The 26,066-nt window shown below is 32.2% G+C and overlaps 5 protein-coding genes and 2 long non-coding RNA genes across 7 annotated transcripts; 5 read left to right on the plus strand and 2 right to left on the minus strand.

Moving 5' to 3' along the window:
- The first annotated feature begins 878 nt into the window (after positions 1-878).
- LOC107365626 (MFS-type transporter SLC18B1-like) lies at positions 879-3,468 on the plus strand. The gene is made up of 8 exons (XM_025161497.2): positions 879-1,314; positions 1,392-1,465; positions 1,528-1,675; positions 1,754-1,910; positions 2,132-2,370; positions 2,446-2,711; positions 2,810-2,903; positions 2,971-3,468. The coding sequence occupies exons 1-8, from the start codon at positions 1,021-1,023 to the stop codon at positions 3,076-3,078; spliced, it is 1,380 nt and encodes a 459-aa protein (XP_025017265.1). The 5' UTR covers positions 879-1,020; the 3' UTR covers positions 3,079-3,468.
- A 144-nt stretch (positions 3,469-3,612) lies between these two features.
- On the plus strand, positions 3,613-10,108 carry LOC107365625 (serine/threonine-protein kinase ICK). The gene is made up of 7 exons (XM_015933158.3): positions 3,613-4,233; positions 4,621-4,675; positions 6,838-6,959; positions 7,057-7,441; positions 8,742-9,306; positions 9,393-9,513; positions 9,872-10,108. Exons 1-7 carry the CDS (start codon positions 4,040-4,042, stop codon positions 9,882-9,884), a joined length of 1,455 nt encoding a protein of 484 aa, XP_015788644.2. The 5' UTR covers positions 3,613-4,039; the 3' UTR covers positions 9,885-10,108.
- On the plus strand, positions 5,072-6,738 carry LOC149094482 (uncharacterized). The gene is made up of 3 exons (XR_016198568.1): positions 5,072-5,297; positions 5,578-5,625; positions 6,620-6,738. It is a non-coding gene; the product is annotated as an uncharacterized LOC149094482 (long non-coding RNA).
- Positions 10,109-10,688: 580 nt separating the features above from the next.
- LOC112539195 (uncharacterized) lies at positions 10,689-11,475 on the minus strand. The gene is made up of 2 exons (XR_003082873.2): positions 11,263-11,475; positions 10,689-11,169 (listed from the first exon to the last, which is right to left on the minus strand). It is a non-coding gene; the product is annotated as an uncharacterized LOC112539195 (long non-coding RNA).
- A 1,183-nt stretch (positions 11,476-12,658) lies between these two features.
- Positions 12,659-19,115, minus strand: LOC107365700 (sodium- and chloride-dependent taurine transporter-like). The gene is made up of 10 exons (XM_015933255.3): positions 18,833-19,115; positions 15,110-15,244; positions 14,804-15,045; positions 14,254-14,505; positions 14,075-14,178; positions 13,876-14,000; positions 13,700-13,812; positions 13,251-13,633; positions 12,936-13,068; positions 12,659-12,871 (listed from the first exon to the last, which is right to left on the minus strand). The coding sequence occupies exons 1-10, from the start codon at positions 19,038-19,040 to the stop codon at positions 12,746-12,748; spliced, it is 1,821 nt and encodes a 606-aa protein (XP_015788741.2). The 5' UTR covers positions 19,041-19,115; the 3' UTR covers positions 12,659-12,745.
- A 1,315-nt stretch (positions 19,116-20,430) lies between these two features.
- Positions 20,431-22,553, plus strand: und (methionyl aminopeptidase und). The gene is made up of 8 exons (XM_015933183.3): positions 20,431-20,479; positions 20,587-20,711; positions 20,772-21,054; positions 21,129-21,290; positions 21,362-21,735; positions 21,816-21,919; positions 22,011-22,126; positions 22,190-22,553. Exons 2-8 carry the CDS (start codon positions 20,591-20,593, stop codon positions 22,440-22,442), a joined length of 1,413 nt encoding a protein of 470 aa, XP_015788669.2. The 5' UTR covers positions 20,431-20,479; positions 20,587-20,590; the 3' UTR covers positions 22,443-22,553.
- A 783-nt stretch (positions 22,554-23,336) lies between these two features.
- On the plus strand, positions 23,337-24,610 carry LOC107365648 (exosome complex component RRP43). Its single transcript, XM_089267053.1, has one exon. The coding sequence runs from the start codon at positions 23,459-23,461 to the stop codon at positions 24,296-24,298; it is 840 nt and encodes a 279-aa protein (XP_089123179.1). The 5' UTR covers positions 23,337-23,458; the 3' UTR covers positions 24,299-24,610.
- The last annotated feature ends 1,456 nt before the right edge of the window (positions 24,611-26,066 follow it).

Consider the following 26,066-nt stretch of genomic DNA (forward strand, 5'->3'; position numbering starts at 1 on the left):
TAATGCTGAATATTGAATGATTAATTGATGGCAAATTGATTAAATTTAATTTGATAATTTGCTGACCTTCATGCCATCTATTGGTTGAAATACATAATACTTAACCCTAAAAGATTGTTATTTTTCATCAACATTGACTTTGTTTTTAATAAAAAACTGTTTTTTCTGTTAGATTTGATTCGCTTGTGTTGCTTTGTTTTTTTTAATCTAAAGATAATTTAATCTTTGCTTACGTGTTTACAATTTGTTACATGTTATCGATATATTATGGTGTAAAGATCAAGCTCAAAGGGTTTATTCATCATGTTGCAACACATTGATTATTTACAAAGCATGAAGTTTCTGTGATAAGTACAACAAGTGCTGTGTTTGACAAATGGCGTGTTGTTTGTTTAAGAAGTGCCTGATTAAATCACCTGTAAATCACTGGATTTCATTGATAAGTTTTTGCTATAATTAGAGTTTTAAATGAATGGGAAAACCCACCCATCCGCAAACGCCTGCAAATATATTTACGTTTTCACTTGAAATATATCATGAACAAAAATTACATTCAGGTGCGAGCCATTACCTAATGTTTCTCGCTAATCAGGACTCACTAAACCAGAGATAGTTCAAGCTTCGGTTTATCTAAAGGTGCAATCTTAGGTCATACCCCGTAAGTTTCTTTATCAGGCAAACAAAGTGATTATGTGTTATTTAAATCCAGATATTTTTTTTCAATCTGTTCAAATGATTTGTCCACTCATTTAGGAAAGTTAATCTGTTTTTATCGCTATCGCTTATAACTACAAATCCTAACAATCAAGAAATCTTTAAGTTACTTTTTAATCTCAATTTAAATATAATTCACAGTAAATCGCTTCACACTTGGATTTTTACTCCCCTTTTAAATGCATCATCTCATTTCATTTAATGCTGATGTTTTTATTTAATTCATCCACAAGTTTCCAATCACATTGATTTCCATTTCAAATTATTCGTTAATTTTGATCAAGTTTTTACTCAATTTTCACCACAATGCCTAGGATTACAGATGAAATAATTTCAAGTGATGACTATGAAGCTTCAAAAGGCGATTCCCGAGAAGATTCAAACGTTTCTGGATTATCAATCTTCACTCGACGGGATCAAGTTTTATTCATTTGTGCTCTGTGTTATGCCAACTTTGCCGAAGCGGCATGTTACTCACTTCAAGCGCCTTTCTTCCCAAGAGTCGCCGAAGAAAAAGGTGCTTCACCAGCTGTTTATGGTTTCATCTTTAGTATCCTCGAAGTTACCATTTTATTTACCTCGCCAATTTTTGGTAAATTAGTAAGTGGAACCGTTTTCTTATCTTCTAAACCTGTCTTTAAAGATTTCAAATGATTAACTGATTATTCAACCTGCAGGTCGCATATATATCATGTAATATTTTGATGCAATTTGGTCTCGCTGTTTCTGGGCTGACAGTCATTTTATTTGGGTAGGAATTTATCTCACCAGTTAAATCAATTGTTAGATTAAATCTTTTTTTTCCTTCCTCAGATTTACTATTTACTTGCCAAATGGAATAACTTTTATCTCAGTCTGCTTCATAATCAGAATTATCGATGGAATCGGTGTTTCTGCCAACCTTACCTCAAGCTATTCAGCCATGGCTAAGCAGTTTCCTGAAAGAATCGCACTAATTTTTGTGAGTTATTTTTCAGTTTCATCCTTAACACGTACTAAGTGTGATCAATGATGTATTTAAAAACTAATACAATTTCAGGGTCTGCTCGAAGTCGCCTTCTCTCTTGGATCAACATTAGGTCCAACTTTTGGAGGTTTACTCTACCAAATTGGTGGATATCGATTTCCATTCTTGGTTCTTGGGCTCGTTCTTTTTTCAGCGACATTCCTTAATTACTATTTTGCTCCAAAAATAGGTGAGATACTTGAATTTTATAATTTATTAGGAGAGTTAAAAAAATCTAAACAGTGATTCTGAAGCATAACCTCAACAGGCTTTTCAACGATAAAGTCAGTTCATTTTTAATTCAAGTTTCTAATCGATCTGGTGGCATATATTATAAATCTTCGAGAAACTATTTGCGCTCTTAAATTGCCCAATTTGATTATAACCTCCAAATTTATTATTTTCCTACAGATACACCAGAAACACGACGTCCAGTTGCTATAACCACCTTTTTGGCTGACTTTGAAACTTTGGTTGATCTCATAGGCATTTGTGTTGCTTTCACGGATTTGGGTTTATTGAATGTTATATTAGAGCCTCATGTCCGACAATTTAATTTAGGTCCCATTTATTTGGGTCTAATTTTTGTTACTCAAAGCGTTTCCTATGCAATTTCCAGTCCAATAATCGGATGGATCGTTGATCGAGGAGTGAGTTGAACTGCATAAAATATCACCAATCAACTGTATTAAACACACTTTACCCAATCTTTTCTACCAATTCAGGTTTCTCCTAAAGTGATGAATCTTATTTGCTGTCCAATCACTTTGATCGGTGCATTATTTGTTGGCCCAATTCCAATAATTAACATTGAACCTAAAGTTTGGACAATCATTCTCTCCCTGGTTTTCATCGGAATAGGCGAAGCTGGTCGAGCCTTGTGTGGTTTTGTCTCCATTAAAAAAGATACGATAACTCGAAGAGGTTTCTTTGAAAGCATTGAAACATATGGTCTTATCACAAGTACATTTCTGTCATGTACTAGCGTTGGGTACGTACAAAAGAGTGCATTTCAAGTACTTACATGTGTACCGGTGTGTACTGTGTTCAAGCAAAAGCATTAACAATCAACCTTTCTTGTTCGGATAGATATTCAATTGGACCTTCAGTTGGAGGAGTGCTTCTTGGAGCATACGACGCTCGAGTCACAACTTATTTTATGGTAGCAACAAACATCGCCATGGTGAGTTAGCAAGCTTCAGCAAATGTTTAATTTGAAATCTAATTTTTGTTTTATTTGCATTTCTCAGGCAATCCTGTTAATTATAAACCTGGTTTACCGATATTGTTCAAAATCAAGTGAAAAGGATGACACTTTAAGCTTAATTAGGAATCAAATTACCTCCAATGGTCATTAACTTAATTTTATTTTTCACTTTAAATTTGATCAAATTCATATCAACTAGTTACTAAATTTTGTAAAATACTTTTAACTGTTTTATATTTGATAGATGTTAAATGTATGTAAGACTTGTTAGATTAATTACTCTACAATTTTCATTGGCTTTTAAATCTTTGAATCATCGATGACCGAGAATCAAGATGGATTTTAAATGTCTCTGCTTCATGGCCAATTCTGATGGATGTAACCATGAAAGTCACCTGTTTATTTGCATTTACAAATATCCATAATACAGGTTGCCATACTATCTTCATGGAATGGAAACGAGCAAGAGATTCTCATTGTCATTAACTTTCTAAATACAGAAGCTACTGAGTAAATGTAATATAAATTATTTTACTTTTCACTTTCCATTTCTCTTTCATTCATTTCTATCATCATTCTCATAATTATCATCATGGATAACGGTTTTGTTATCAAAAAGAGTTGCCAGTGTTTCCATGGAAAACCCAATTCTGATTGTAAATCAACTTTTCGATAACCAGTTTATGTCTAGCATTCAGTTTGTACGCATGTTAACGATTAATTCAAGATAACAGTTGATTCAATTTAACTCTACAAAATTGTTTCTCTTTAAATGGAGTAAAATCATTAAAACTCAACACTTGACAACAGTACCAGTTAACCAAGAAACAACCCGAAAAGAGTAACAACCAGGATAAAGGTTAAATGTACAAGTACATGTGTATGCACCTTGATTTGTGATCGCAATCTGATCGACAATGTGTAAATTGGATAATAATTGATTGTGATTCCATCTAAATCAGATATTAATCTCAAAAAAAACATGTCGCCCTTTCAACCGTTTTTCAAGCTATTCAAAGCTGTATTTCCCTTTGACCACTTGTGAATCGTTAATTGGATTATATTTCACAGTTTTAATTGTTGTCTAGTTTGATAGATTAGTTGTTAGTTAAATGTTGTCTCTTATTGAACCTTACCTTGAACTAACTACTCCAAGTGTCACCCGTAAACCAATCACTCGGGAAGGAATCATAACTGCTAAGGGAATGAATCGCTATGTTATGCTAAGTCAACTTGGTGATGGTACTTATGGTACAGTTTTACTTGCTCAAAGACTAGACACTGGTGAAAAGGTTGCCATTAAAAAGTGAGTTGATTCATCATTAATCTTTGTTATCCTGATTCTTGGAATAAAATCATCATGGAACCCAAAACACCTAAAATAACCTGAAAATTAATTTTACATTTATGGTTAGGTAAACCTTTGCTTTTTAAGAGTCAACCCAATCAATCAATTGACTCATCCATCAAACCTTACCAGGGATAAAATTGTACAATATTTTTATCAATGGTGATAATTGATGACTTATAGTGAGGCCAGTCTTGTTAAATTAATTGTTGAGTTCAGGCTTAGTGTAACAATTTAGGGTTTGATTCCTATTTTAAAGCAAACTATTTTTAAATATGATTGCTACTGTATTTCAATGGGTAATAATAATGATATGAATACTGATGAAATCAATTTTGTTTACAGAATGAAGAAACGCTACTATTCATGGGAAGAGTGTATGAATCTTCGTGAGGTCAAGGTAAGTCACTTTCACGATCTAAATCAATTTAGTCCTATGGTTAACTGTATTATCCATTTGTAAACACTGGCCTTTGGTAATCTATTGACAATTATCAGGATGTTTATTTTGGCTCTTCAAGGTTAACAGTTATTGATTAATTTTCCTTGTTTCATGATCTAATAACTGGATTCGTTTTGTCTTTCACTAGCTATTTAGAGGTTAATTATTCATTCACAATTTAAATGTAAATCACGATATTTATCAACGTTCCTTTTATAATAATTATTTTATTAATTGGAGAGTTTCCAATGATGGTCAATTAATCGATTGTTTCATACGATCTGTGTACCTGATATCAGATATCAGATATGTAATGATCAATCCAACCTTGGACCAGATTTTACACTAAATTGTTGATCAAACGTCGATCGTGTTTATGTTAGCTTTATATTTGTTAATCTAACTCAACAGTAGCTGTTAATAATGATTGTGATTATTGTGACAAATTAGATTGTACAACAAACGATTGAGTTTAGTATTGTTCTTGTTGTAAAAGATGCGCTGGATTCTCGATTTATTTTCCCTGTTGGTTCACTGGATTATATTCAAATATTAAAATGGTTTCTATTAAGAATTTAAGGTAAGGTTTACTTTTACGGAGAAAGGCGTAAACATTAAAACATATGATTTTTTGGTTAGGTAAGTTTGATCAAGGGGCTGTTGGTTGGTCGGTCAGGTTAGGTTAGGTTCGGTTAGGTTAGGTTTGGTAAGGTTAGGGTGGGCTTAGGTCGGCCTGGGGCCTTAATTAGCTTCATTTAATTCAATTGTTCATAAAGAGCGCTCTTAAAAAACGTCTACCATTGGATGATTTTTAATGTTTACGCCTTTCTCCGTAAAAGTAAAACCTTACCGGATTTAAGATCATTGAAACAACACACTAATTGTGATTGTGATTGTGATTGTGATGGGTAAGATGAAAACAGATTTTAACTACGCCACTTCATCTTTAGCTTCTTTGGGTATTTTTTTGTGTATTGAGTTTAATGATGCAAAAGATTCTTATGTTAAACTTGTAAATTATTATTCACATCAATAGCGATCAATTAATTTTCGATCAATAGATGAATTTCCATGTATTGAACTTTATCTGTTCATTTTTTCAGCTTAAATTTTAAATTATCTTCTCAGCAAACAAGTCAAATCAAACAATGAAATTTTTTCGTAAACCAGAAGTTGAAAGTCCGGGTTTGAAGCTTCATTTTTCATTCGATCATCATCCAATTTATTGATTGTTCAATTTTAGCTTAAATAAGTTGATATTTTTTGTATCATTCGTCTTCAATGATGATCAGTATCGATATATTATTAAAATTAATTCATTACTCACAAGTTATTGATCATCTAGTTTATTGAACTTGAGGTTAAATACTCTAAGACAAAAGCCCATTACTTGGTTCTTGTGAATGAATGACATTTCAACCAAGCAAGACTATGATAACATCAGGCAATGATGATTCAATCAACAAATTAATGAACAATTTACATGAGCACAAATATAATAAGAATCCTGAGCAAAATAAGCAGAGTTAGAAATTGATTAAACAAAGAAAGAGTATCTCATGGATTTCACTTTAACCGAAGAGTAACACTTTGACTCAAACGTATATTTATCATTTAAGGGACTAAATTGTAATTGAATTGATTTAAATTACAAACTGGTCAAAGAACAATTAGGCTCATATATTTAAGATAATCTCAGGAATCAAATCAACATGATTAAACATGATTTCTCTTAATAACAATGACAATAAAATAGGTTCCCTTTGACTTGAATTTTTGGAACCTTTTTTCTGTTAAAACAAAGCTGTAAAATGTATTGTTTAGGTTCGATGGCTTTAATTTTTCTTGATACTTTTACTTCATTATTAATCTTCATTTCTATTCATCTAAATTGTCATTTAGGTTTGGCTTTGTTATGTTTAAAATTAAGATACTAATGATTTACAACTGAAGCTGGACAGTTGTTTTATCAATGGATTTACGGTTAAACCTTGTTGCAAATATGCAGTGTTTTGATTTTTAACCCTTGCATTAGCCTAATATTTTACACTTGCAAGTAATTTAACTAAACGTTATTACCAATATGATGATATTAATATTGTTTTTTGCTTTATTTACAGTCGCTTCAAAAGTTAAGCCATCCAAATTTGGTTAAATTAAGAGAGGTTATAAGGGAAGATAATATACTTTACTTTGTCTTTGAATATATGAAGGAAAATCTGTATCAACTGATCAAAGATAGGTGAGTTTATCTAATGATTTTCCATGGATTTTTCGATTTTATTTAAATTTCCTTTTATCATCTGAGCTGATTTAACTAATTTACTGTTCTTTGACAGGGAAAAACCTTTTGCTGAACCTGTGATAAGAAACATAATGTACCAAATACTGGAGGGACTCAATTTTATGCACAAACATGGATTCTTCCACCGTGATATCAAACCTGAAAATTTACTCTGTAATGGACCTGAATTGATTAAGATTGCTGACTTTGGATTAGCCCGAGAGATACGATCTCGTCCACCTTATACTGATTATGTGTCAACTCGATGGTACAGAGCGCCAGAGGTTTTGTTGCGATCAACCAATTACTCTTCACCCATTGATATCTGGGCCGTGGGCTGCATTATGGCTGAATTGTATTCACTGCAACCTTTATTCCCAGGGCGAAGTGAAATCGATCAAATATTCAGAATATGTTCAGTCCTTGGAACACCAGATAAGGTACGAAATTTTCAATATTTATCGTTCTAAGTTCACTCCAACTCATAGTCTCATACTGTCAATATTAAGGCATTAGATGAACAAAACAGAAGCAACTTTGCTAGATACCCAATATATATGTGGATCCAAGTTCTGATGAACTAATAAATTGATGATGATTTTCCTACTTGTAAGGGCATATTCAAGTCATATTGTTCAGCTAATATTAGCTATTAGATATTATATTCATGTTTGAATATGATTCAATGATCTTGTCATTTAACAGTTGAAATTGATTTATATTTAATTCTCAATGGTTTTATATTCACCTTTGCCAAATATTCAATTAGATACAAATTCAATGTCAATTATGTAAATCATCTCATCCAAAGGGTCACCAGAAGATTATAAGATTTTTGTCCATTTAATTCAGTCAAACAATTAGCTGACCTTGTTGAATAACAATATCGATCAGATGATTTAATATTAGCTGATTGTTTCGATGAAGGTCAACATCTCCAGTTATTAAACACATAATAAGTAGTATTATAATAAAGGTACATGAACAAGTACATGAATTAATTGATGATCAAAATAGACTGGTAAAAGAGTTTAAATTAAGCCAAGCATAACTCATTAGTTCAACTCTGTTTCATGATATCATTCAAAATGAAAACCTTCCAGATTGAAACCCAATTGTCCAAAGTGGTGAAGTGACCTCAATCCATGAGAATAGACAACGGAAAAGATTGTTCAACAATTAATTCAACAGCCCTTGCTGATAATAAACAGCCAATATTCATAGTTAATTACTGTTATTATTTTAAACAATTTTTTAGCATTTTCCCAAATTTCCAGTTAGTTTGTTTGAAATTGAACAAGACAAATTGAACTGGTAAAACTGACTCTTGGATCAATATTGTAATATTAACAGTTAATGTCGATAAAACATGAAAATGAAAAAAAGGAATCAAAATATTGTATCTTCTTGAGCTACAAGTTGAAATTTTGTTGAAAGACAATTTCATCTTTAGACAGAAACGCATGAAAAAAATAGATTAACCATCACACAGGGAACAGGGAAACTTGAATGATCAATCGACACGAAAGCTGGTTAATATATGATCTATGATCATACGATTCACAATTGAATCAAGTAATAATCAATTGATAATCGATTAACGGTTAAATACCAATTTGGTAATATTTTACTTTGAATCTTATGAGTTGAGCATTTACTTGGTTTTAAATGTATTTTTTTGCCTTTCAATTTCAACAGTTAAACCCTTTTCTAATTTATTTTTATATCCTTTTTACACAGCGTGACTGGATGGAAGGTTATCAATTGGCCTCGACGATGAACTTTAAATTTCCCCTGATGAGTCCGATAAGTTTGGAATCAGCAATACCTAATGCTAGTTCAGGAGCAATTGATTTAATGGTTGATATGTTAAAGTGGAACTCATCAAAGCGGCCAACAGTTTCCCATAGTTTACGTTATAGCTATTTTCAGGTTAACCAAAAATTAGGAGTTCAACAGATTACATCGTCCAGTGTAAGGTCATCAAATAGATCGTCTAATTATTTCAAGTCATCTAATAAGTGGGATAATAATAACAGTGATAAAGGGATCATTCGTGATTATGATGATGGAGCCGATGGAGGAGGAAGGCGAAACTTACCTAATCAAGGAAACTCAGGGCTTGGGCGACTTAAGGAAGCTCCAGTTGAACGACCAGATTCACCTCTTACCTCAAGCCTTGAACATTCAAATCAAATGAGTTCACAGTCAATACGCAGTTCAGGAATATCACTGAAAGACCAATATTTAACCAGATCAAGGTACATAGCTGGACAAAATACTAAAAATTCAGCCTTTCGAGGAGGTTAGTCATTTAGTTGCACTAAAATTGGTTTTTATCTTCAGTTGTGATTAATTTTTGAAATATTTTCTTGCATTCGTTTCTTATAGTTGCCAATAATCCAGTTCGAAGAGTGTCAATTATCTCGCTCAATTCAAATCAAAGTCAAGCAGCATCTCGATCTTATCCTTTAGCGGCCAACGTGACTGGTAAAACCGATTGGTCAGCAAAGTAGGTGTAACAGATGGCAAGTAAAAATGAGAAAAGGTTCAACCGGCAATTCCTAGGAATTGGATTATCAGATTGACTCAAAATTTTCAGAACTAACATGAAGTTAGTAGAAACATGTTGAGGAGCATAGAAAGGAAACATTAGGTACATTATATCATTAGCATATCCACTTTGGTGTTAGACAGACTTGGAGTGAATGAATCCATTAGCTATCGGTGTTTTATGCTAGATTCAACTCATTTGGCTCGTGAATGAAAAGGTTTCATATTTGATGAAACCTTTTCCCATTTTTCCTTGCCATACAAATGTTTTAAGTCAGAAATGTTTCAAAATTTAAATTGTTTATTTATATTTACAGATATCTCAAGTAGGACTCCAAGTATCAATTTTTAATCTCTCCCAAGTAAACAAGATGATAGAGAGGTTGGAAGGATGAAACATTGGTGTTCTCATGCTGAACAAAAACTCACCTGGTAATGTTGTTACTCCAAATTCACTTTGTAGTGAAACTCTTTGTAATAATTGTAAATTTGAGAGTAAATACTTTCAACAATAAAGGTATTTTACAGTAAATAAAAAGTAGTGGTCATGGTTAAGTTAATGTTTTACTTGTGTTGACTGGCTAGTCGCGACAGCTTTCAAAGAACTACTGTATTCAAGATGGAACCACAGTTAAAGAAACTCTAACCTGGATTGATACAGATAATGCGGTCTTTAGTCTGGGCAAACATCAATGTGACGTGATGATTAATATTGTAATGATGAATAGACATGATTCATGATACCTAAGTGTTATAGATGTTACATTAAAAGACTTCGAAATACGGTCATTGAGATTTCTTATCATATCATTTTTGGTTAAGACTTGAGCTTTAAGTTGAACACATAAATACTGAAGAGATACATAAAAGACATTGTTTTTGTTTTCAATTATTTGCTGGCATAATTTTTAAAATGGTTTCTGATTGTTGTTGAGATTAAAATTGGCAACAAAATCTATCTTGATAGTTGAAAGTGAACAATGGTCCAATTTCTGGGTTCTCACCACACTCATCTTACATTATTGAATCTGTTCACCAATAACTCAGCGGTTTAAATGTCAATGTTGCTTCATGAATCGACTTATGGAAACCCAGTTGAATAAAATATAATAATAAATGAATTGGAGCGCAAAATTACAATTAAATTATCAGTTTTATTCATATGAACATTTGAAGACATTTTTTGCTTACAGTAATCTTCAAACAAATCCTTTTGTAAATAGCCTGTCAACTAAAGTTAAAGTAATTGATTACATGAATTATAGTAGAGGCGAATAAAATTCTGATTCAGATTAAATTAGATCCATTTTATATCGATAAACTTAAAAGCTTGTTGTGACCTTATATGCTAGGTAATATTGAGAGTCCAAGCCTTGTTTCAATACCAGGCATTAAGAAATGGTTTATCGATAAAAATGAAACAAGGGTCGAATTGCTTACAATAATTAATTTTAAGTTCTGCTTTTTCTATCCTGACACTTAGTAATAGTTGATTTCTGTCCTCTACTTGTAATTAATTACGATTACGATTGGCTCTTGTCCATTCCAGTGTTGCTTGGATTTCATCCATCATTCTGTGTAGTCTTATCAACTTTAATACTTTAATTTGGAGTGCCTGTGAGACAAAGGAAAATAATGAAATTAGATTAGAATTGAACATAATTTAGAATAATTACGGTTAAACTTATTATTCAATAAACATAAATACCCGTCTTTTTCGATCTCTTTTTCTCTGAACTTTTACCAAACTTGCGATAATGCGAACCATTTTAGAGAACCTTGTTAGTTATTTCTTTCAGAATATACTGTAGTATATTGTAATAAACAAAGTCTTGTACTAAATTGTAATACTGTAAACAATAACAATTAAACAATGATCAAAATAGATGGTTTTCGGACAAAGGCAAAGCTTGTTGCTTCAAATGCCAAGTAAAAAAGATAAGTGGTTGAGGTTATATGTACACAAAGATACTATCCGATATCTGTATCTGATACCACCAATAATAACTAAATTTTTCGTTTAATGAAACGAAAAGCCTTAATCTGAAGTTAGAACAAGAATTTTTGAGCATTTTAATGATGTTGATGAATTGAAGAAAGGATTTAAATGAAAATTTAATAATGGATTAAACTGATCTCAAATCATTCTAACAGATATCTGTTTCAAATTTTGCGGTAAAAAAATTGCACTCGTTCAAGTTTCTAGAAACAAAAAATTTATCAAAACTAGAATCGAACCCTGACCATAACCTTTGATTTCGCTACACTCTAACCACTGAGCTAAGAATTAATTTTCAAATATTGATTGAACTTATTGAGTGTATTGTTTAAGCAGGCATTGTTAAATGAAGTCAATACGTTAAACTCATCCCTCTGGCGTTAAGGTACATTAATTTATGCATTCTTTGAGTGGGATTTAATAAAAATTGATCAAAAAATTAACTTTTAATCAATTATTAAACTATTATTTGAATCTTTCCATTCAACATCATTATGTGTACGGTTAACTTAATAGTTAAAGATACACAGATTTGTGTACATATAACCTGTTCCAAGATAAGTCTTTCATCACAAAAAATAGAGACCAAACCACGTGATGAGGGACCGTTGAAGAAAATTATCTTATCATTGGATTGGACTGATTTTAATCAAAATTATTAAATTATTGCGATCTTTATTTGGTACATTTGAAGACCAGCATTGAATGACCTTTTTATATTTGTAAATTTTAGCTGAAAAAATCTTGAGGCTGGAGTAAAGAAAAATTCACTCTGTTCTAAGCGAGTCTTCGGAATTGACTGATAAGAAACTCCTCGACCAACAGATAACGGATTGAAACTCAGAAAACTATAAGAATTACAAATTTGACTAAAAAAATCTGATAAAATAGACTTGATATTAAATGATAGAAAAATCTGTAAACAAATATTGCTAAAGATGGTCCGTGTATTGATTGAAATGAAAAAATTGTACCTTAATAAAATGTTATTTTTATGAAAAAAAATCTGATTTTATTAAAAACTGGTCATTCGGTTTGCATTCAATGAATTATTAAGAATATTTTTAGGATTAATCAGGAATGAAAATGGGAATATCTTTGCATATTCTGTAACTAATTGTAGAAATTTAATTCTATCAAGTTAGGTTTCACTCTTCTGTAATTTAATTAACAGAAAGAGAATCTAAATTATCTATAATTGACTAATCGTTATGTCATCTACTTTATGCTTTGCATCATTATGTTCACTGGATAATGCCATTCTCATCTTATCTTCAAGGAATGATGATGGCGACCTTTTCATTAATATCTCAAGTTTCTGTTGAAGAGAAAAGAAAATAGCAATTAATTTCTAGTAAATTAAGTAATAATATTTAACCAACCTTTTTGAGCGAATCTCCTGGAGTCACAATGAGAGCGTAAATTATGTAAACTGGAATAGCAACCATTGAGCTCAACGATAAACACCAGCCAAATGCTATGGCCCAACTTGGATATACATAAGTATTGTTATATCTGTAGCAAAGCAAAAAAAAGAATGTAAGATTTGTACAAACTAATCAAAGTAGAGCGGAGACGAAATCATAGCAATCAGATCATATGTTTACTAAATTTACGGCTCTTTGATTCATTATAAGTCAGGCTAAATGATCTCATGATTTCCTCCCCTCTTTCACCAGATTCTGATATAAGATTACTTGATAGGTTCGAGGAGAAAAATTGAAACAATGAAAATGGCTGCAGTTAATAAAGGAGTTAAATATTTCCAACACCAAATAAACCAAATTGAAATTTCCATTCCAACCATTTCTTTGATGTTTTTCCTAAAACGATCAGCGCCATATAGCCAAGCAATTGTAATACATTCGAAGAATGACATCCATAACAAGCACATTCCCGATGCACCATAAAAGTCGAAAAGTTGGAAGACATACATTCCTCCTCGTGTTACCATTGAAAGGCCAAGTATGAATGATATAAAACAAATGAATGAGATGAAATATTCACGTCGACGTCCAACCCGTAAAAATTGTGGATACAAGTCAACAATCGCAGTCACAAAACCTTCAACCGCTACAAACTGTTGAAATAATTCAATAATAAATATTTCAATTTAGCGATAAAAACTAATCTCAATCTTAATTACCTGACTTCCAAGCCCCAAAAGTATAATCATTAGAAAGAAAAGGACTGCCCAAATTGGTGCTCCAGGCATAACTGAAACTCCTTTAGGATAAGCTATGAATGCTAGACCAGGTCCTGTTGAGATATTACCAGAGCATCATATTAGTTTATTTATTTTCAACAATGAATCTAACTTACCTTTATCAGCAACATCGGCAACATTGACGCCTTGTTGGTGAGCCATGAACCCGAGGACTGAAAATATTGCAAAACCAGCAAAAATGGATGTCCCACTATTCATGAAACAAACAAAGAAGAGTTGACTGAAAGAAAAAACAGAATTGAGTAATTAATTGAACAAATTTCGATGGTACAGCTTGTTCGAAATTTCACTTACTGGTAGAAGTTATTATGGAAATCATTATAACTTCCAAGAGCAGTCATGGTTCCAAGAGCAATTGCATAAGAAAAAAATATTTGAGTTCCAGCATCGATCCAAACCTTGATATAAAGTGAGATTGATTTAGAATTATTAAATAGAAAAACAGGAAAATGTAAAAAAATTTCTCAATTTACCTGAACTTTCATTAATTTGTCAAATTCGGGTTTCATATAAAATGTGATTCCTTTACCAGCACCAGGCAGTGTTATTCCTCTTATGAAAAGGATAACCAACATAACGTAAGGGAAAAGCGCAGTCACATATGCTGATTTACCGGTGGATTTGATTCCTCGCCAGATACAGAAAAAGCACAGAATCCAAGCGACCGCCAAAGAAATAACCAGTTTCGGTTGTAACCCATCCACAGCGTTGATCCCATCCGAGATCTTATCATGTATAATTTAATACCTTTAAACAAGATTATAGCAATATCGGACATTTTAGAGGTTTAAAAGTAAGCTTCGATCATTTGATTTCAACTAAAACCTCAATTTAAACAATATATTTACAATGTAGAGTACTGATCGAAGCTTGGGAAATAGTTTCGAAAGAATAAAATCTACAAAAATATTTCGTACTTTTACTCTTATGGATAAATCTGATCGAGCTTTGATAAACAGTGAACTGGCAGAGACTAGAAAAATCGTCCGGAAAAAAGTAAATCAAATTAAGTCAAATACTTACTTGAAGAATCTCTCTTTCCCAGAACTCAACTGCAGCATCTTTAGTTACTCCAGACGCATTTCGAACAATTGCGTCGACTGAATTGCCTGTGAAGCAATTAGGAGTATTCCATGGATTGTTACATGTTGCCCAGGGAAGCACTGGAGAGAATGAATAATACAGGTAAAGTAAGGCCCAAGCCAATATTACAATGTAATAGATATTCAAGATGAAACTGATGATTGAGGTTCCATATCCAATTCCTGAAATATGAGAAATAACAAAGGGAAAAATTAATTTCTTAAACAACTGAGCAGCTGATTTTACCTTTAAGTAAGGGACAAATCTTTTGCCAAACTGTTATTCCACCTTCCTGCCAATATTGACCAATGGCCACTTCCATAAAATAGATCGGTACTCCACCGGCGATTAAACATATCAAATAAGGTATAAAAAAAGCACCTAAGTGAATGAAAGCAAATTAAACAATTCATTAAATCTCTAACAAAAACAGAAAACTTTGAGATTGATCTTGCAACTTTGATCGTGTTTTGTACAATTATGGAAGCAGATTATTTCATGAAACTGCATTTAACTGATGTAAATTTTGATGATCAACAATAAAATGCACTTGTTTCGAGTAATAAAACTTTTCTTTTTCTGCAAAACAGGTTAGGTCGATTGTCAGTTAAACCGACCGATTTCTGTGACCATAAGAGTTAAAGAGCTTAAACTTGATATTTGTCCATAAAAGTTGTTAGTACATATTATGGATTAAATACTTTTATCAATTTGTTAACAGTTTTCTTGATTTTGGCCATTGGTCTTAAAACTTTGAGACTCGATATTTCGAGAATGGCATCACTTACAATCTTTTTTCTTTCACCAATTTATCTCTTTACTAATTTATAATTGTATATAATGCAATCCATTACAATTAATTTCCATTAGCGTGTTTAGGCTATGATGTTTGGGTTTTAAATGCACGAGAAACAACTTAAACAACAAAATAAACTCATCTTAACACATTTCTTGCTGAATAAACCAATTTTCTGGTAAAATTATAAATGTACTGCAAAGAGGGCTTCCAAAAGCTGGTATATTTAGAGCAAGCGTTGAGACTTGCTGTGCGTTTGTAGGGCAATAAAAACTGAGTCCAGTAGTACTATTAAATAATTTCTCCGATGAATAGTTTTCGACTAAATCGAGGTCAAAGATGAAACTTCGATCTCCTTTTGTACATTTGTCTGCACAGATTTTTTTCATTAAAACCATTTAAATGATGTAATTTTTGATGCCCAACCAGGAGATGTATTTATTTTGAGCAATAAAGTTTTAAATTTTCTGCAAAACCCATAAGTTCGATTTTCAATCAAACCGCCCGATCTCCGTGACCAAAAGAGTTGAAGGTCTGAAACTTATTTTTTGTGCATAAAAAATGTTTACACAAACCAGGGATTTAATAATTTTCTCAATTTATAAATAGTTCTCGCGATACTGGCCATTGACCCGAAAAGTTTGGGTCTCGATATTTCGAAAACGGCATTACCTACAATCACCATTCTTCGAACAAATATTAGATTTTATCATAGGCTATAATATTATGAAATTTTAAATTACTCAAGATGCTACAAAAAAAGTTACAGCATTGGTGTATCCATGTTACCAGATTTTAGACTTGGTTGATAAAGTAAATTGGGTACTCAAACACAAATCACTATTAAATGACTTAACTAAATTTTTAATGTTATTTTTTAATATTATATTACAGCCTATGATAAAACCTAATGTTTGGTCAAAGAATGGTGATTGTAAGTAATGCCGTTTTCGAAATATCGAGACCCAAACTTTTCGGGTCAATGGCCAGTATCGCGAGAACTATTTATAAATTGAGAAAATTATTAAATCCCTGGTTTGTGTAAACATTTTTTATGCACAAAAAATAAGTTTCAGACCTTTAACTCTTTTGGTCACGGAGATCGGGCGGTTTGATTGAAAATCGAACTTATGGGTTTTGCAGAAAATTTAAAACTTTATTTCTCAAAATAAATACATTTCCTGGTTGGGCATCAAAAATTACATCATTTAAATGTTTTCATTGAAAAAAATTTGGCCAGAAAAATGTACAAAAGGCGATCGAAGTTTCATCTTTGACCTCGATTTAGTCGAAAACTATTCATCTGAGAAATTATTTAATAGCACTACTGGACATAGTTTTTATGTCTTTACAAACTTACAGAGTTTAATTTTGCAAGAAATCAATTTTTACCCGTTTTTGGTCACTTTGTTCACAAGATTGGTGCATAAATGTTACAAATGTGTTTATTGTGTCTTTCTAGCAACAAATGCATTGATTTATGATTGAAAATATTGCTTTTGAATGAAAAATGAATGATTTTAGCAGCATTTTAGGACAATTAGGTTTCTTTAATGATGGCTAACGCTAAGCGTTGATAATCTTGGTCCCATTGAGAGACTAACTTTAGGAAATTTTGCGTTTCTAATACTGTTTTACGATATCGTCAATGCCAAGAATTAAATAACAGTTCGATATCTAACAAAGCGTGCTAATAAAGGGATCATTAATTAGTAAATTAGCAGAAACGGAACGGTTTTCATAAAGTCCAAAAGCTTAAATGGCCAAGACAAAGAAGAGAGACTTTTTGTTATCTGGTTAACTTGCTGGGAATAAACTCAAAATAAACCAGAAAATGCAACAAGTTGAAACTTCGATCACCTTGCGCTCAGTTGTCTGATCTGATTTTTTAATGAAACTCATTTTCCTTTGTTAACTTCTGCTACCCAGTCAGAAAATGCCCTTATTTTGAGGAATAAAGTTTTCTATTTTCTGCAAAACCCATAAGTTCGATTTTCAATCAAACCGCCCGATCTCCGTGACCAAAAGAGTTAAAGGTCTGAAACTTATTTTTTGAGCATAAAAAATGTTTGCACAAATCATAGACTGAATATTTTTTTCAATTTATAAACAGTTTTCGTGATGCTGGCCATTCAACTAAAAAAGTTTGGGTCTCGATATTTCGAAAATGGATCTATCATCATCATTCTTAGAAATCTGTGAAATTGAAAAGCTTGTAGGAATTGAATGATAAATTGCCTTCAGTTATTATTAACCTAAAAGTTTTGAATTTAACTATTGAAATGTCAGCTAAATATGACCAATCTGATTATTGAACTCATTCAATAGTTTAATAGCAGCTTATCCTGATGCCATTAATCTTGATCAATGATTTTAATGTTCAGTGTAAATCAGCAATGGAATGAACCCAATGAAAGAAGACAGTTTCCTTTTTATCAGCGACAAATCACAGACATTACACCGTGAAATTAAATTGGCCATTTCCTCAATCAATGATTTCTATAATTTTAATGAAAAATATCGAGTTCTCTCTTCATCCTTTTTCTTTATCCACAAATCCATTAAAGTGTCTGAGACTTGAGACGATCTTTGATACAAATTAAATTTGATTAAGAAAAATCAGACTCAAAAAGCATTTCAAACAATTTCAAGTTCAATGTTGTTTAGATCAAGAAAATGTATAAAATTACTTGAGACCTTTTCATTTGCAAATCAGGGTTAACTGAAACATTGAATAACAATAGATTCTAGATGCAGAACTAAAATTGGAAACAACTACATGTGAAACTCGGAAAACACTTTTTTTCATGTTAGCTATTCAGTTACGGTTTCATGTTTGTTGTTTACCCACAATTACATCATTTTTATCCTTTTTGTCTTCACTTTTGGACTGGTTCCAGGTTTATTTGTGGGTAACAACTTGATGAACAAGCTTTGACAAAAAATACTTTTTCAAATTTTATTGAAATCAAGATCAACAACATGTTACTTGAAGATTGGGTAAATAACCTAGAAACAACAGTTTGTCAGCTTTTAACCCAATCTGTACCTTCCTGGTTGCGTTTTCAACAATCCAACAAAACTCCCAAATGTATACCATTGCACGATATACATTGATGACAGTAATGGATGAACCCAAATTAAACCCAATAAGGCAAAAAAGATAATCTTACCTCCACCATTTTTAAAGCACAAATAAGGGAATCGCCAAACATTACCCAAACCAATGGAGAAAGCCATACATGAGGCGATGAATTCAAACTTGTTGGCCCATTGTTCACGCTTACGGTAACCTGAATCTGATTCAACTGGAGTATTTTCATTAGTCAATGGAACACTCACTTCATTGGAAGATTTGTTATCAGATGTTGATTCCATCATGTTACACTTTATACAGATTTAAGGTTACTGAAGACATACAATTTGAAATGAGACTGACTAAATGAAAAGATTTGAGGAATGGATGAAAGTGAGCAACATGAGGATAAAGATGATGGAGTGAGAAAAGGAAATGAATAGACCAGAATTTTGTTTTCATTTTCAAATATTACATTCTCTTTGTCATTTTCTTCCCTTTTTTCACCCGAAATATCATATTTAAATGTGAATATTTAATTTTAAGTAAAAGCTCTTATTACAATTTAATAACATTATTAATGCAAGTAATTCAATTAGATTTAATTGCCCAGCCTGAGAGTGAAAATAAGATGAATCTATTCAAAACAGACAGAGTTACAGCCTTGAGATTCACTTAATTTAGGAAACTGCTAATTTAACTTTAGCTTTGGTTTAATCTACTTTGATTGCTTTTCTGACAACAAAATTTATAAATTACTTTTCCTTTTGCTAAATTATTTTGTATCAATTTAAACACTATTATGTATTAGCAATTCATAAGTCACCACAAGTCGAGCAATAGATTGATACCAATGAAAGAAATGATATTATCGATTTTTTATTCAATTTTATTTCTATTGAATTTTGTGCTTACATATTACAATACTTTGAAATATTAGGTGATTCAAGATCAAAGGTAAAAGACATTCAAACACAAAGCTTATAATGTGTTAGAAAAATATTCATTATTAAATACAGTAATATAAAAAGTTTTTGATCGTTGCTGTGTAGCGACAATTCCTATCGAAAAATAGGTTTAGGTCAGTTTGACTGAAAATCCAAGTGGTTTTTTTTACAAAAACAGAAAATTTTATTTCATGTGATGAGTTTAATTCTGGTTGACCATCAAAAGTGCCAATAAAATGAGTTTCATAAAAAAATCTGCTTCCATCTGAAAAAGGCGATCCAAGTTTCAACTCCGATCTCGATTTTCCAGAAAACTGGCGATCTGAGAAATATTTGATAGCAGTAATAGACTCAGTTTTTATGCTCTTAAAAACCCATAAAGTCCCAACTTGAGAGTCAAAGTTTTTGTCCATAAGGAACAAGTTAATTCAAATTGAGTCTAAATACTTCAAATACTGATTTGATTAATTTTCCTGCAATTGGTGAATTAATAAAAAATAATTATAGTCAAAACCTATGATATTAATCAAAGGGAAACACAATCAACCAGGATAGGTCGATTATTTGAAATTTATTTATGCTTTTTTATCAATAAAAACATTGGAAATACATTTACCTGATGTTGGAGTTGTATAATAAATTTGTATTTACCGCGAACATTGGAAGGGAAACAACAAGAAAGATGTCTACACAAGCGATTTAAACCTCTGCTGAAAAAAAAGAGAAAGCATTTTTAATATTATTTTTCTCATTTCTCATTAGTTAACTTTAATTCTTAAAATCTCATCTCATTTAAGGTAAGTTTATATTTTATTGATTTGTCCGTAAAAAAAGATATGTGATTGTCGTTAAAGACTGGCGTCATTTTCAAAGTCTTTGTTCAACTGTCATTTTTTTCATCTAGCATCATGGCTTTGGAAGCTACAACACAACCCGAGGTAGATGATAAAACATTAGAAGAAATTGAAAACGTTTCGAATAGCTGTGAACCCGGTAAGAAACAGAAGAAAAAGAAGTCCAAAAAGAAAGGTCAGTATAATGTGATTAATTTAGAAAGTATGCTTATTTAAAAGAAATCTTTACTTATAGCCGCAGTGAAAGAAGTTGATGAGATCGATACTACCGAACAAAACAACGAACAGGATGAACAACAGGATGGTAACAATGAACAACCAGAAAACAATCAGCCACCAAATTCGGGTACCACAGGGAAGAAGAAAAAGAAAAAAAAGAGTTCTAGTGCTAAGAAAAAAACTGAAGGAGATGTGAATAAACAAACTGATCCTCCATCCATTCCTATTAATCAAATATTTGCCGATGGAAATTATCCGATTGGTGAAATCATGGACTATCCCAAAGTAGATTATGACAAGTTAGTAGAGCTAAGACTTTTTTCCTCATTATATAATACATGCTAAAATTGTGATTTAAATTTTCTTGAAACAGTCGCACAGCAATTGATCGTACAAGCAGTGCTGAAAAGAAAGCCTTGGATGCTGCCAATATTGACATGTACAAAGAATTAAGACAAGCTGCTGAAGCTCATCGACAGACTCGTAAATACATTAGAGACTTTATCAAGCCAGGAATGAAAATGATTGACATATGGTAAGAATTTAGCATTGGTTTCTCAAGTTGAACACATCTAACTCGAATATCTGTATTTTGTTGAAAAAAAGTGAAACTTTAGAAGGTATTGCTCGTAAACTAATTGATGAGAAAGGCTTAGAAGCTGGACTTGCCTTTCCAACCGGCTGTTCATTGAACCACTGTGCTGCTCATTACACTCCTAATGGTGGTGATAATACAGTTTTCGAGTACGATGATGTTTGTAAAATTGACTTCGGTACTCATATTAATGGAAGGATTATTGACTGTGCCTTTACGTTGACTTTTAATGAAAAGTATGATAAGCTTTTAGAAGCTGTTCGTGAATCAACCAACACTGGAATCAAAGCTGCTGGAATAGATGTACGTCTTTGTGATATTGGTGAACAGATTCAAGAAGTAATGGAATCTTACGAAGTAGAAATAGATGGGAAAGTTTATCCAGGTAAGGATATTTTGAATTCCAATTTTTTTATTCTGGATACTAAAGTTATTTGTTATGTTATTTGTGTTGAATTTCTATAGTTAAAGCAATTCGTAATCTGAATGGCCATTCCATTGGACCCTACAGAATACACGCCGGTAAAACTGTTCCAATTGTAAAAGGAGGTGACCAAACTGTTATGGAGGTGAGAAGTCATATTCGCGATTGCATGTTAAAGTGTTCAGTGAATTACCTATTTAATTGAATTTGCATTATTCTCAATTAAAATATTTTAGGAAGGAGAAGTTTATGCCATCGAAACATTTGGTAGCACAGGTCGTGGTTATGTCCATGATGATCAAGATTGTTCTCATTATATGAAAAATTTCGATGTCGTTCATGTCCCGTTAAGGTTTGTTTGATTTCTACCTGGTTTTTATTTTTTTCTAACATTAAATTATTTTCTCAATTTCAGATCAACTAAGTCGAAACAACTTTTAAATGTAATTAATCAAAATTTTGGTACATTAGCTTTTTGTCGTCGTTGGTTAGACCGATTGGGCCAAAGCAAATATCTTCTTGCTCTCAATGATTTATGCCAAAAGGGAATTGTTTCTCCATATCCTCCACTTTTTGATATCAAGAAAAGTTATACTGCCCAATTTGAACACACAATCATTTTGAGACCAACTTGTAAAGAAGTTGTTAGTCGAGGTGATGATTATTAAGAAAGTATCAGATTCAATTGAGAATCAAAGCCTTAATTAAACTCACCCAGATTGTCCACTTGATGTTGAAACAATTAGAAAGTCAATAAAAAAAGACTTTTTATATAATGATATTTTAAGCTCGTCTTAATCAGCGAGGGACTAAAGAGAATTAATTTCATTTTTCTTTAACAATAGAAAAAATATCGTAATCTGATTTTCCAGAGCATCTGTAAGTTTAGTATCTACTTTGGAATAAACCTAAACTAATTCAGAATCTCTTGTTGGTGAAGATTATCATTTATCCAGTAAAGTGTGTTTTCAAATAAAATCTTAGTTTCCCAACCAGACTGAGTATATCTCAATATTTTTGAATGTGAATGTTTATTTGAAATACTCTGAAAGAAAGGGTTAATATTCTCAAACAAAAAGACCTTGTTATGCACTCGTAATTAAAAGGGTTATGCTGATTGCTGAGTATCACTACATGAATTACAAATTCATTATTATGGAAATAGATATTTCTGAATTCAAATAAAGAATTGAAAATGAAATTAAAAATTCTTTCAATAACGTTATGTAGTGCTTTTAAAAATTAATCAATATAAGCATGATATTAATTGAATAAACCCTTATATAATAAGTATAACGATTGAGTCTAATCAATAAAAGATAGCAATCAAAATACATGCTGAAATTGGTCAAAAATGATTATAAAATTCTAAACTCAAGGTTATTTCTAATGACTCACCTCAGATAGCATAGCTTCCTGATCAAGTTGTAACTCCATGAACTATCAGGACATGATATTAATGGAAAATAATTTGAAAAAGTAAGGGTGAAATTAATAGAAGCTAGAATTTCATATTAACAGTGTTAATTTAACACTGTCTTTTTCTAATTCTTACACAGTCCCTAACAGCTGACTTACACGTTTTTTTTTAAATTTGAATTTTGCTCTGTTTAGTATTCAATTGCTAATAGAAACACCTTGATCTTTTTTTGTGTTAAATATTACTTTTAATTTTGTTCACATCATGGAGTTATTGAAAATTCATCATGAACATTTCTTCAGCAAAGGAATCAGAGTGGATGGACGAAAATTTAATGAATTTCGTGATTTATTAGTGAATATTGACTCGATTGAAACAGCCGATTCATCCATTGTTGTCAAGATAGGAAGTACTACTGTAATGTGTGGTATCAAAGTTACTCTAAATGAAGATGTGAAAGCTCTTGAATCCGTTAATTATAGTGATTTGATTGACTTGGAAATAGCTCTACATCCACTGGATGAAGATAAAGGAGAACGAGAAGAAATAAACAGTTTGCTGGTTAAGCTAATCAAGGGTAATGTTTTATTTGACCATAAACCATTGATTTGTGAAGATGAGGATGGTGAAAGGCAATATTTAACTCTAAACATTGAACTGATATGTCTCAATAATGATGGTAATGTTCTTGATGCCTTCATAATAGCTTTTCTGGGGGCCATTAATTCACTAAAATTTCCCGATTACAAGAGTATATGTGACGAAAATTTACACCCTCAACCGACAAGCAAACCTAGCAGAAACAATGCTGAATATAAGCGATTAAACGTGCTGAAGTTTCCAATCAGCATAACCGCTGCATTGATGTCAAATGGTAATGTTCTTGTAGACCCAAATCGTGATGAGGAACAATTAGCAACTGGTCTAATATCTATAGTATTTGACGTTGCAACTGAAAAAATTATCATGATTGAGAAGCAAGGAGGCACTCCAATGGATGATGTCAGTCTGTTAAAGCACATCTCATTTTCAAAGTCGATGGCCACTAAATTTTTTAAAACGATGCCGATACTTCAATCAAAAGGTGAAGCTATGGAAACGTGAATTACCTCATCTCTTTAACTGAAGCTGCTTTGTGTTTGGATTTCTTGTTAGAGAACAGTTCATAATCTCTTCTCATTCTCTATGTTACAAGATGATTCAAGTATCGGTCTAACCTATATGCAGCTGTTATGATGTCCATCTAATTTTTTTCTCTTATGGTCAAGCTTCAAAGTGTTACAAAGATTGAAGGATTTTTCTCTTCTGCAAAAGGTGTCATATGATGACTACTTCAAGATGGATTATTATTGAGAATTGTGCAAACATTATGCAAAAATGACGAGTCCAGCAATTAAAACTGACTTTTCATCATTATTATGTCATCTTCATTTGACCATCGTTTTTTACTGTGTGTACAAAAAGAAATGACCTCATCGTATTTGATATCATCACTTATCTTGTAGTAAACAATGTCCACAGTCTGTCTGGAGCTGGTAAATAATCTCTCTCTTTGGGTTGAAAGGGAAAGTGATATATGGAAAGAAGGGGTCCATTTTGAGGATAAAAGAGGAGAAGTGGAAACAAGCTAAACTTATTTACCAGGAAAAAAACTGAAAGCCAAGTAAAACCGAAAGGGCAAAGAGAAGTGTTAGAGAAAGTATAACTGATCGTGTGGAGGAGTTAGAAAGAGTAGGAGGAGGACATGGCGATGGTCATCTCATTATAACTGAAACCATTGAATCGCCAGCCGTCGGTTGATCCATTGTAAGAACTGATTTAATATAAATAAATGGAACGCGAGACTTCACAGACAAAAACATGATTGAGTTGAGTCACAAACACATCATCTATTCCCTCATCCTTTCATCTTTTCTGGACTCTTTAACTCTCTCCTTTTATTATCTTCCTCCCTCACTTTTCTTACTCTCTACTTTTCTTTATCCTTCACGTCTTCCTCTCTCCGTCTCTCTCACTAATAACAAACTCACTTATTGTACCCTTCACCTCATATTAACGGTACCTCACTTTTTATCCAAAATTTGAACCCTCTCTCCATCTCTCACTCACTCTCTCCATAATAATATCGTGTATATGGTTAAGAATGTTATTAATGCGCACAGCTTGAAACGGTTAGGCAGATGTTGTTTTTGTTGTTGTGTCCACTACAAAAACTAACCCCTACACATCTCCCTTTACCTTTACCTTTCCTCATGCAAACTGTTCTTTCCCCAAAACTCTTTATTTCAACCCATTCTTTTACCCTCTACTTCTCTCCTTTAGCTGATCTCGACTCACTTTGTGTCTCTTAAAATGTACAGCAGTGAATGGGCTAATTCCTCAGATTATACTGATATTGGATGAGTTGAATTTTGGCAATCGGTCAAAGGATGGTCATTGTAAAGAGTAAAAATGTGAAAAAAGAATCGAAGGACAAGCAATCAACAAAAAAATGGAAGCAGGAAGAGGAGGAAGAAAAGCAAAAGAAACAGAAAAGTTATCCTTTCTCTTTGGCTGAAAACAATCGTAATAACATATTTTATGTATTGAATGATGTCCAAATGAAGCTGATAACCCCAAAGTGAAACTCATTTTTCCCCTTTCCATACTATTAACCGTTAGAGAAGTCCAAAGACTGGGAAAAGAAAGAAAAGAAGGAAAGTCTATCGCCCAAAGTGACCATTGGCTGCATCCGTTTTCATCAACTATCCCAATATTATTTTCAAGCCATTTTTTCGGTAACCCAAGAAAAGGGATTGGACTCATTCAATGAACCCTCTCTATTCTCTTTCGACACACTCCATCATCATTGCCACTCTAACTGTGTATTTAT

Source organism: Tetranychus urticae, chromosome 1 (genome assembly GCF_039701765.1).
Source record: "Tetranychus urticae isolate SD_2017Ah chromosome 1, NJAU_TeUrti_SD_1.0, whole genome shotgun sequence".
NCBI lineage: Eukaryota > Metazoa > Arthropoda > Arachnida > Trombidiformes > Tetranychidae > Tetranychus > Tetranychus urticae.